The sequence below is a fragment of the Coregonus lavaretus genome, assembly GCF_964263955.1.
Source record: "Coregonus lavaretus genome assembly, chromosome: 29".
Classification (NCBI taxonomy): Eukaryota; Metazoa; Chordata; class Actinopteri; order Salmoniformes; family Salmonidae; genus Coregonus; species Coregonus lavaretus.
The window spans coordinates 30,488,324-30,500,761 of NC_140016.1; the positions used below are offsets into that span (position 1 = coordinate 30,488,324).

The following is a 12,438-nucleotide window of genomic DNA, read 5'->3' on the forward strand; positions in this document are numbered from 1 at the left end:
ACTCTCTGGCCACGTCTGTTGAATTTCTAGTTTTTTTGTATTATTATTATTTGTACCCTTTTTTTTCGTGGTTTCCAATTGGTAGTTACAGTCTTGTCCCATCGCTGCACCTCCTGTACGGACTCGGGAGAGGCGAAGGTCGAGAGCCGTGTGTCCTCCAAAACACAACCCAGCTGAGCCGCATTGCTTCTTGACACAACACCCGCTTAACCCAGAAGCCAGCCGTACCAATGTGTTGGAGGAAACACTGCACACCTGGTGACCGTGTCAGCGTGCACTGCGCCCGGCCCGCCACAGGAGTTGCTAGTGCGCGATGGGACAAGAATACCCCTGCCGGCCAAACCCTCCCCTAACCTGGACGACGCTGGGCCAATTGTGCGCCGCCCCATTGGTCTCCCGGTTGCGGCCGGCTTCGACAGAGCCTGGACCCGAAACAGGATCTCTAGTGGCACAGCTTAGACCACTGCGCCACTCGGGAGGCCCCATGTGTCGCATTTCAACAAGGCCCCTTAAAGGTTTTGGCACAAAAAAAGGCACAAAAAAATTACGCTAAACAGACAATGATGTCCCTTAACACCAATTCCGATCTCTGAGAAGCAAAGGGAGAGAGAACCTTCAGAGAGTGAAGAATGAATAAGATAGGTCCATCATTCAAGTGCAGTCTATCCATTTCCTGTCTATTCAATGCACTCAAAGTCAGCTACAGGTCCTCCACAGCGGCCAGATCCATCCACAAATGAAGTAGTTCCAGTCAGTTTTTACTCTCGTCCAATTAGCAAGAGGAGAACAGGATAAGCAAAGCAATCTCATTCGCTCCTCACTCTCAATGGAGATGGTTTGCCTGGGAGACGCTGGAAGACGCGTGCAGTTTCAAGTGTCTCCTGGGATGCCAGTGGCACCGGTACACAGGTTTGAGATCAGTCCCAGTCGTCTTTGCAAACACAGGCACACTCCTCGTGGTGTTCCAAGGGCACATCGCTCATGGACTTCTGCAGGCCTCGGCCCCCGCTTCGGTGCTTCAGCAGGAGAACCTACAGAGAGCGGTGAGCCAGAGCGCGAATTGAGAGTTTGGAACACGCCCTCCACCAAAACAACATCAAACACATTTACACATCAAATGGTTAAATTAGCTAAAATACATAGCAGAAAGATCTTCATGATACATTTGTTTTACACCACTAACCACATTTTCATCCACAGTTTTTATGCGAGTAAAGTCATACCATATTAAAGAAAAATGCTGGAAACAGGTAGTTTCAGTACAATTTTATAAATGCAGACAGATAATTTGTTATTTCGACATGGTGGCATCTTTTTGTGTCGGTAAAATATATTATGCGAGAAATGGTGGTGGAAACGCCTTTATGTGCAAAAAATTATATAATGACCATCATATCACGTGTGTGATATCACGTGATGATATGTTGTGTGGTCCTCCCACTATGACTCAGGAAACCATGCAGTTTATTAGGCTACAGATGCAATACGTTTAGATGAACTTCACAGGATGGTGAAAGTGCACATGATGCTTGATGCATCCTTTCCAATAAATATCGAGAGTATTATTCTGGTGACATGATATGATTGATGCTAGACTGCTGTTTTACAAATAAAAAAATTCTTGCTCTTATCCATAATAATCTCATAATGTAGACTAGCCTACCTGCACAGCCTACCTGCATTGTATCTGCGAGCTGTTGGCTAGAGCGCAGAGTAGGCACATTTGTTATTTAACTCAACCGTTTTTGTGACAAAACTATCGGTAGAGTTGAAAATGCGATGGAAACACATTGAACATTTTGTGTGCACTACGTCATCACCCATTGATGATTTTATCCGCAATAAGTCTGTTTGGTGTAAACGCCAATGGAAAATTCACATATTTTCTTTATGTGGATTTTAGAATATTTGCATGAAGATCTGTCGCCAATTGAATGGAAACCTAGCTAATGACACATTTCAATCACCAAATAACAGGATGTAATTCTGTTATGATAAATTAGCTTGCATTTATTATGCTGATCTTTCAGAAAAAATATTAAGTTCAAGTATAAGTAGCACATTATGACCCTTGTCTAGAGTTACAAAGTTAACTTCTGATAACTTTCCCAAAATTCCCAGGTTTTCCAGAAATCCTGGTTAGAAGATTCCTGGATTTCCAGTTTATTCTCTCCTGATTCCAGGAATATTAAAATCTCAGAAAATTGGGAAAGTTGCCACACTTTTACCTCATGGTACTTCTTGATGACCCGGGTAGGCACACACTGGCAGTCAAAGCAGCGATGCACGCAGCAGGCACAGTTGCCCCCGCAGCGCTTCACCAGGAGGCAGCTAGGCCAGAAGATGGCGTCCGTCCTCTTGAGCTCCTCGCGCAGGGAGACAGAGAAGTTGCGCGGCGTGCAGCTGTACAGTCTCACCTCTTCTCTCAACAGGTTGAGATCCACTCCTGTTCAACAAAGAGATTAAGCTCACCACGTCAACCTAAAATGATTAGATACCTTTTATTAAATTACAAAGAAGGGGCATCAATTGCTAAGCTGAGGTTAAATTGCCAAGATATATTTTCAAGATAACCTTCCACAGACAGTTTTATGCTCAACTGCAGCTGTATATCTGTTTTTCCCTCCATCTCAACATGACAGACCTTTCTTCCACTGCAATTCCTATCACTAGAACCCCAGTTGTTAGCCGTTTGAGAAGCGGTAGTCACTGTACCTCTGGATTTCTTGTTGTGGAGGAATGACTTTCCCAGGATGTGCCACGTGGGCTTGTATAGGTCTTCCATGTCAAGCAGCCATCTCTCAGGTTCCAGGTACTTCATGACCTCCTCCACGGTGCTGAGGCTAGCCACAGCCTCAGACAATGCATCTGCGCTCTGCAGAGATGGAGATGGAGTTACCTCGGGCTTCTAAACACAGTAAAGAAAACCGGCACAAAGGAAGATGGGGAAAAAGTTTCATAGACTTCAGCCTCATGGTTTTAATTGAATCAACCATAATTTAATGGATACTTTTAGAGAGCCCCATACAAAAATAACTGCATTGAATCAGAGGTTTAAACAGAGTTATACAGGTATTACCAGCAAAACCCCCATAAAAAGTAACATAAGCTCTACATAATGAGTGATTGTGCTACAGTGCATTACAAAACCGAACATCAAAGCTCCATTCATTTTGGCATCTCCATAGATTCCACTGCTCTTCTCTCAGCTAGATTTTCATCCAGAAATAACTACAGAAACAAAAACATTCAAGCTAAGACTCCCGTCAGTTCCTATGGGGGGCAGCAATGTTTGTTTTCTCTGACTGATATCTCTACCTAAGACAGAGAACGGTGCAGTAGATTGATACCTGGGGTATTGGTATCCCCACATGAGACTTTAATCCTCCAGAGACCTTTCTGGTCTGTGATACTCTGGCTAAATCCCATATTACACCCTATTCTCTATATTGTGCACTACTTTTGACCAAGGTCCATAGGCCTCTGTTAAAAAGTAGTGCACTATATAGGGAATAGGGTGTAATATGGGATGCAACCATAGTCTCTGCTCATTCTGTCTGACATGTCAGCTTGCTGGTAGCTTTATGTGGCAATACAGACCTAATCCTGTGTGATTGACAAGTTGAATGCATCACTGTGACACCAGCAAGCAAGCACTAATAATATGGACACATCAGCACTAAAATGTGTACGTTATTTAGTACATTGATTACTAATGGTTTCAAACTCCCTTTATTATCACAGTGTAGGCCTATCAAAAGCTTTGACAAAAAAAAAAAAAAGCATTATGTCACGTATAATCCTATGTGAAATGTCTAATGCGTACATGACAAACAATCAATAAATCTTGAGCTGAGTCATAAGAGAGGAGAAACAGGGATTAGATTTGATGGGGAAAATACAGTTTTCAGCTCAGACAGAGTAAAGAGATACAGAATGAATCAGTGAAAAGGACTCACCACAGGATTGGCAATGTCACATTGAATAATCAAAGTGATACGGGAACGTCTGTTCTGATTCACTGACAACGTAATACCATGTAATACACTCTGAAATTACAGTCAGCACTCCCTCAGAATTTGGTGCTGCCACTGCATGATACGATTAGAGAGGAAGGCTACAGAGTTTAGCAACATGGCCGAGGCAGAGGTGCCTCGGCCATGTGTTTAAAGTGCAAATGTTTTTATGCCTAGTGGTTTAGTGATCTGTTGATGTCTGTGATGTCTTGTATGAACAACTTCACATTTAATAAAAAAATATGGAGATTTACTGTGAATGGCGGTTCTTAGGCAAGTGGGCAAAGTCAAATATGACAGGAATATTAATCCAAATGCACTGGTCATGCGGTTCGATTAATAAAACAATAATTATCATAACTACCAACAAGAACATCAAGAGCACGTCAGAATTGTCTCGGGAGATCATGCAAGGCAAAACATCTTGCCATTGCTTTTCTATGAGAACAATGGAGATTTTGCTTCATAGTAGAAGCATGCTATGTGAATCCTGTTACTGTTGCCTGGTCTTGGCAGTGGATACAAGTGTGGAATGGAAACCATTAACAGCTTGTGAATGTCGATGGTGCTACACTCCTCCAATTAACGGCACTCTGTAGGCATGGCCTCAGAAGCGGCAGCCAAGCACTCCTTAAGAGACAGATGACATGTAGTGAATAAAGCTTTGTGAAGGAGATGAGAGCCCTGAATAAAGGCATTGGGGAACAAAGCACTTAAAAGGGCCACCATAACTTTGGACTGGCATGAATTCTCTGTGGAACCAAGAGTCTGGTCGTTGGGTAGACTTAGTTTTTCCTCCGAAGTTCAAAGAGTTCAGGTGTAGCAGAAGCTATCATCTATTATGGGATGGTAGATATGGCAGCGCAGCGGGTTATTTCCAAATATAAATGTGGTGAAAATTGTCAGTGGTAGAACAATGCCCACATTGGCCCAAAAGTGAAATTCTGAAGACCTGTTTTGAGTGATATTGTTTGTAATTAAACGACCAGCACTATCCATCTGTTTCCTTATATTTGTAACTCTAACAGCACCACCACACCACACAACACAATTGTATTTGTAATAAAAAGCAAAGACAGACAAAACAACCAAAATAAATGTGATGGAACTGAGTCAAAGACTACCTTAGTGTTTTGAGCCAATTATTTGCACGGCTATCAAAATGTGCAAGTCATCAACTCGCCTCACTTTGACATAGCTAAGCTATGACATCTCCTTGCATAGCAACCCTGCAAATATTTTGCCTCATAACTGCAGTTAACATGTTCACATTCGAACTTTATTATTGTGGTGCCTGATGCTAGTCTTTTATCTTAGCCACAACTTCATCGGGTAAGAATTAATCTCAAGAGGTATAAAACCCCAACACAGAATAGTGTCTATTGTATTCTGCAGCCATAGCTAAAAGGTGTTTCAAATTGGTTGCAAGCTGTGTCAATCTTTTATAAGGAAAATAGCTTAGCAGGCAGACAAGGGGCTCGCAGACAGCAACTCCTGCCAGAAATGACAGAGTGGACAATGTGTGTAGTGAGGAGTGGTAGAGCAGAACTAGACATCTGAGGTATGTGCAGAGGTGAATAGACACTGAGTGTACAAAACATTAAGAACTCCTTCCTAATATTGAGTTGCACCCCCCCTTTGCCCTCAGAACTGCCTCAATTCATTGGGGCATGGACTCTACAAGGTGTCAAAAGCATTCCACAGGGATGCTGGCCCATGTTGGCTCCAATGCTTTTTTATTTTATTTTATTTTTATTTTATTTTTAGTCATTTGGCAGATGCTCTTATCCAGAGCGACTTACAGTTAGTGCATTCATCATTTTTTATACTGCCCCCCCCATGGGAATCGAACCCACAACCCTGGCGTTGCAAACGCCATGCTCTACCAACTGAGCTACATCCCTACCGGCCATTCCCTCCCCTACCCTGGGCCAATTGTGCGCCGCCCCATGGGTCTCCCGGTCGCGGCCGGCTACGACAGAGCCTGGATTTGAAACAGGATCTCTAGTGGCACAGCTAGCACTGCGATGCAGTGCCTTAGACCACTGCGCCACTCGGGAGACCCGAGTCTTGTCATCACCCGAGCCTAAATCAATGCTTCCCACAGTCTTGTCATGTTGGCTGGATGTCCTTTGGGAGGTGGACAATTCTTGATACACACGGGACACTGTTGACCGTGAAAAACTCAGCAGCGTTGCAGTGCCTGGCACCTACTACCATGCTCAGTTCAAAGGCACTTACATATTTTGTCTTGCCCATTCACCCTCTGAATGGCACACATACACAATCCATGTCTCAATTATCTCAAGGCTTAAAAATTATTCTTTAAGCTTTCTCCTCTTAATTTACACTGAATTAACAGGTGTCATAAATAAGGGATCATAGCTTTCACCTGGATTCACCTGGTCAGTCTGTCATGGAAAGAGTAGGTGTTCTTAATGTTTTGTACACTCAGTGTATGTATATACACATGAACTATGTCAGGAGGCACTGAATAATGTTTGACAGGAATGTATGAATACAGGAAAATGATTCAAAAACGTTGAAGCACAATCCCATTGTGCAAGCCATTGTCACTTTCTTGCAGGGTTGCATATTGTGGAGGAATGTGATAAGCTCTACTGCTGGGAAATACTGCACAAATATTGGATAAATAAGTGGATATACATTGTCACAGAATATTACATATACAGAGAGCTGGGGACAGTGACACATTTTTTGTTGTTTTGGCTCTGTACTCCAGCACTTTTTCCACATTTTGTTATGTTACAGCCTTATTATAAAATTTATTAAATAAATAAAAAATCCTCATCAGTCGTGGTCAAAAGTTTTGAAAATGACACATATACTAATTTTCACAAAGCCTGCTGCCTCAGTTTTGATGATGGCAATTTGCATATACTACAGAATGTCATGAAGAGTGATCAGATGAATTGCAAATAATTGCGAAGTCCCTCTTTGCCATGAAAATGAACTTAATCCCAAAAAAACATTTCCACTGCATTTCAGCCCTGCCACAAAAGGACCAGCTGCCATCATGTCAGTGATTCTCTTGTTAACACAGGTGAGAGTGTTGACGAGGACAAGGCTGGAGATCACTCTGTCATGCTGATTGAGTTAGAATAACAAACTGGAAGCTTTAAAAGGAGGGTGGTGCTTGAAATCATTGTTCTTCCTCTGTTAACCATGGTTACCTGCAAGGAAACATGTACTGTCATCATTGCTTTGCACAAAAAGGGTTTCACAGGCAAGGATATTGCTGCTAGTAAGATTGCACCTAAATCAACCATTTATCGGATCATCAAGAACTTCAAGGAGAGAGGTCATGACTGTAAGTCGCTTTGGATAAAAGCTTCTGCTAAATGGCATATTATTATTATTATTATAGGTTCAATTGTTGTGAAGAAGGCGTCAGGGTGCCCAAGAAAGTCCAGCATGCGCCAGGACCGTCTCCTAAAGTTGATTCAGCTGCGGGATCGGAGCACCACCAGTGCAGAGCTTGCTCAGGAATGGCAGCAGGCAGGTGTGAGTGCATCTGCACGCACAGTGAGGTGAAGACTTTTGGAGGATGGCCTGGTGTCAAGAAGGGCAGCAAAGAAGCCACATCAGGGACAGACTGATATTCTGCAAAAGGTACAGGGATTGGACTGCTGAGGACTGGGGTAAAGTCATTTTCTCTGATGAATCCCCTTTCCGATTGTTTGGGGCATCCGGAAAACACCTTGTCCGGAGAAGACAAGGTGAGCGCTACCATCAGTCCTGTGTCATACCAACAGTAAAGCATCCTGAGACCATTCATGTGTGGGGTTGCTTCTCAGTCAAGGGGACTGGGCTCACTCACAATTTTACCTAAGAACACAGTCATGAATAAAGAATGGTACCAACACATCCTCCGAGAGCAACTACTCCCAACCATCCAAGAATAGTTTGTTGATGACCAATGCCTTTTCCAGCATGATGGAGCACCTTGCCATAAGGCAAAAGTGATAACTAATTGGCTTGGGGAACAAAACATCGACATTTTGGGTCCATGGCCAGGAAACTCCCCAGACCTTAATCCCATTGAGAACTTGTGGTCGATCCTCAAGAGGTGGACAAACAAAAACCCACACATTTTGACAAACTCAAAGCATTGATTATGCAAGAATGGGCTGCCATCAGTCAGGATGTGGTCCAGAAGTTAATTGACAGCATGCCAGGGCGGATTGCAGAGGTCTTGAAAAAGAAGGGTCAACACTGCAAATATTGACTCTTTGCATAAACTTCATGTAATTGTCAATAAAAGCCTTTGACACTTATGGAATGCTTGTAATTATACTTCAGTATACCATAGTAACATCTGACAAAAACATCTCATAACACTGAAGCAGCGAACTTTGTGAAGACCAATACTTGTGTCATTCTCAAAACTTTTGACCACGACTGTACACAGGATACCCCACAATGCCAAAGCGATAACAGGTATTTAGACATTTTTGCAAATGTATTAAATATACAGAAATACCTTATTTACATAAGTATTCACACCTTTTGTTATGAGACTCGAAATATAGCTCAGGTGCACCCTGTTTCCATTGATCATCTTTGAGATGTTTCTACAATTTGATTGGAGTCCACCTGTAGTAAATTCAATTGATTGGACATGATTTGGAAAGGCACACACCTGTCTATATAAAGTTCCACAGTTAACAGGGCATGTCAGAGCAAAAACCAAGCCATGAGGTCGAAGCAATTGTCCGTAGAGCTCCGGGACAGGATTGTGTCGAGACACAGATCTGGGTAAGGGTACCAAAATACATCTGCAGCATTGAAGGTCCCCAAGAACAGAGTGGCCTCCATCATTCTTAAATTGAAGAAGTTTGGAACCACCAATACTCTTCCTAGAGCTGGCGGTCCGGCCAAACTGAGCAATCGGGGGAGAAGGGCCTTGGCCAAGAACCCGATTGTCACTCTGACAGAGCTCCAGAGTTCCTCTGTGGAGATGGGAGAACCTTCCAGAAGGACAATCATCTCTGCAGCACTCCACCAATCAGGCCTTTATGGTAGAGTGGCCAGACGGAAGCCACTCCTCAGTAAAAGGCACATGACAGCCCGCTTGGGCCATGAGAAACAAGATTCTCTGGTCTAATGAAACCAAGATTGAAATCTTTGGCCTGAATGCCAAGCGTCAGGTCTGGAGGACACCTGGCACCATCCCTACGGTGAAGCATGGTGGTGGCAGCATCATGCTGTGGGGCTGTTTTTCAGTGACAGGGACTGGGAGACTAGTCTGGATCGAGGGGGAAAAATGAATGGAGCAAAGTACAGAGAGATCCTTGATGAAAACCTGCTCAGGACCTCAGACTGGGGCGAATGTTCACCTTCCAACAGGACAACAACCCTAACCAAGACAACGCAGGAATGGCTTCGGGACAAGTCTCTGAATGTCCTTGAGTGGCCCAGCCAGAGCCCGGACGTGAACCCGGTCGAACATCTCTGGAGCGAAATATCTGTGCAGCCACGCTCCGCATCCAAGCTCACAGAGCTTGGGAGGATCTGAAGAGAAGAATGGGAGAAACTCTGCAAATACAGGTGTGCCAAGCTTGTAGCGTCATACCCAAGAAGACTCAATGCTGTAATCGTTGCCAAAGGTGCTTCCAGAAAGTACTGAGTAAAGGGTCTGAATACTTATGTAAATGTAATATTTCAGTTATTTATTTTTAATACATTTGCTAGGATTTCCCGAAACCCATTTTGTGTTGTCATTATCGGTTATTGTGTGTAGATTTAATGGGGGGGGAGAAAAACAATTTAATCCATTTTAGAATACAGCTGTAATGTAACAAAATGTGGAAAAAGTCAAGGGGTCTGAATACTTTCCAAATGCACTGTATGTTTATTCAAGTAGTCAAAAGTTTAGTATTTGGTCCCGTATTCCTAGCACACAATGATTACATCAAGCCTGTGACTCTACAAACTTGTTAGATGCATTTGCTGTTTGTTTTTGGTTGTGTTTCAGATTATTTTGTGCCCAATAGAAATGAATGGTAAATAATGTATTGTTTCATTTTGGTCACTTTTATTGTAAATAAGAATATAATATGTTTCTAAACACTTCTACATGATTACGGATAGTCCTGAATGAATCGTGAATAATGAGTAAGAAAATTACTGACAAACAAATATCATACTCCCCCAAAAATGCTAACCTCCCCTGTTATTGTAATGATGAGAGGTTGGCATGTCTTGGGGGGTATGATATTTGTGGGTCTAACTTTCTCACTTATCATTATTCACGATTAATTCAGGACTATCCATAATCATGGTAGCATCCACATTAATGTAGAAGTGTTTACAAACATATTATATTCATATTTACAATAAAGGTGACTCCAAAATGACACAATAATCTGAAACACAACCAAAACAAACAGCAAATGCAACTGTTGAGCGTGTTTCCTCACTTTCATCTACACTGATTGAAGTGGATTTAAGAAGTGACATCAATAAGGGATCATAGCTTTCACCTGGTCAGTCTATGTCATGGAATGAGCAGGTATTCTTAATGTTTTGTATACTCAGTGTATGTATATAATACATATATATATATATATATTGTGATGTCACGAGAGGCTGTGTCCTGGAGGGACGTTACATTCCCCTGAGGTGGCTGCAAACCCAGACAGCTATGGCTCCATCTGCTGGTATGGTCGGGAACTCCACCCCTCTATGGCCAATCTTCCCACGCAGCTGAAACAAATCAGGAGCTGATGAGCTGAAGGTTTTGGAAGGGAAGAGACACACGGAGGGAGTGTGTGGGGGGTGAAGAAACACAGTCTCCAACCTGGGCTCTCTGGAGGACAAGAGTGCTGCACGTCCACTTCCAGGAGGAATATAAGGATTTGGAGATACTTACCTTTGGGAAATACTCACCTTTGGATATATGCACCTGTGGAAATACGTGAGAGACATTTGGAAGGACTTTTTGCTGGGTTGGCCACTAGCTGCAACGTGGACTACAGTAAGGCTGGGGAAAAGTTATCTGAGCGAGTGAGAATTATGATTTTGGATGTGGAAGAGACATCCCTGAACTGTTAACCCTTAAAGAGCCACAAGAGAACAGAATTTTGTTATATTTTCGTTAATTTCCCAAGACCTATAATAAAATCCTTGTTTTGTTTGAACCTTGTCTCCTTGCACTACTTGAGCAACCCCGCTGAAAGCTGTGTAGCCTCTCGTGACGTCACAGATGGTGGAGAACACGGGCATACTCAAGCGTTAATAGTGCATGTCAGAGGAGGATACCGAAGGTTTGATCACCCAGTTTTCCAAGTTGGCCGTAGGCTCCCCGCCGACTGAAATGGAGGACATATTGAAAGCCCTTGTTGCTGGCCAGCAAGCCCAGATGCAAGCAAACGTGGCTCTCTTGGAGGAGCAAAAGAAAGCCAACCTTCTGAAGGCAGAGGAATTGCAGTTGCAGAGACAGATGGTTGTCCAAAATACCCGCGCAATAAAGGCAAGTGACTTTATATCTAAGATGGGAGCTACCGATGACATTGAGGCATACCTGCATGCATTTGAGGCCACGGCCACTAGGGAAGCCTGGCCCAAGCAACAGTGGGTTGGTCTGTTAGCCCCCTTTCTAACCGGGGAATCGCTGAATGCTGTCCGGGACCTGGGCCCTGACCAGGTTACTGACTATGATGCCCTGAAGTCTGAGATCCTCAGCAGATATGGACTCACAAAGTTTGGTATGGCCCAGCGCTTTCACAGCTGGACCTTCCAACCAGACCAACCTCCTCGGGCGCAGATGCATGAACTTGTCCGAATCGCAAGGAAATGGCTGGATCCGCAGAGGTATACAGCAGCGGCGGTGGTGGAGGCCGTTGTGGTGGATCGTTACCTACGCGCCCTGCCTTATGAGGCAAAACGGTTCATCAGTCAACAGGCCTTGACCACGGCTGATCTGACCGTGGAAGCTGTGGAAAAGTACCAGGCCACAGCGGAGATGCTGAATGCTTCCCGAAAAGACCCCAGGAGTGCGGCCCCACCACAAATGGGAAGAACCCGTCCAAAGGACCCCAAGGTCTCGAACCCAGCCACGTCAGGACTTATCCCGGCTCCAGGGGGAGCCAGAAACCAGGCGGGTCCAAGAAGAGTACACCAGGAGGGGGAAACTCGACAGTGTTACCGGTGTGGGGAGATGGGACATATCTCCTGGCAGTGTGGGAAACCAGCCGATGAACCTATGCCCACTGCGGAGTCCTCCAGCTCAGCACCCACACACCGTTTTGCCTCGCTCTTGGGAGTCGTAGATGGCGGCCCAGATCGACCCCCCACCTGCCCGGTAACTGTGAATCACCATGATGTGGAGGCCTTACTGGATTCTGGTAGCCGGGCCACCCTGGTGCGTAAGGATTTGGTGGGCCCAACGTGTCTGACC

At 44.1% G+C, this 12,438-nt stretch overlaps 1 protein-coding gene across 1 annotated transcript in view; it reads right to left on the bottom strand.

Moving 5' to 3' along the window:
• Positions 1 to 912: 912 nt before the first annotated feature.
• pdgfc (platelet derived growth factor c) overlaps positions 913 to 12,438 on the bottom strand; it is a gene marked incomplete at its 5' end in the record, with an annotated part of 128,407 nt that continues 116,881 nt past the window's right edge. Inside the window, 3 exon segments of the mRNA XM_084147214.1 lie at positions 913 to 1,031; positions 2,229 to 2,446; positions 2,716 to 2,908. Coding sequence (XP_084003340.1) covers positions 918 to 1,031; positions 2,229 to 2,446; positions 2,716 to 2,908 — 525 coding nt within the window. The 3' untranslated portion in view covers positions 913 to 917.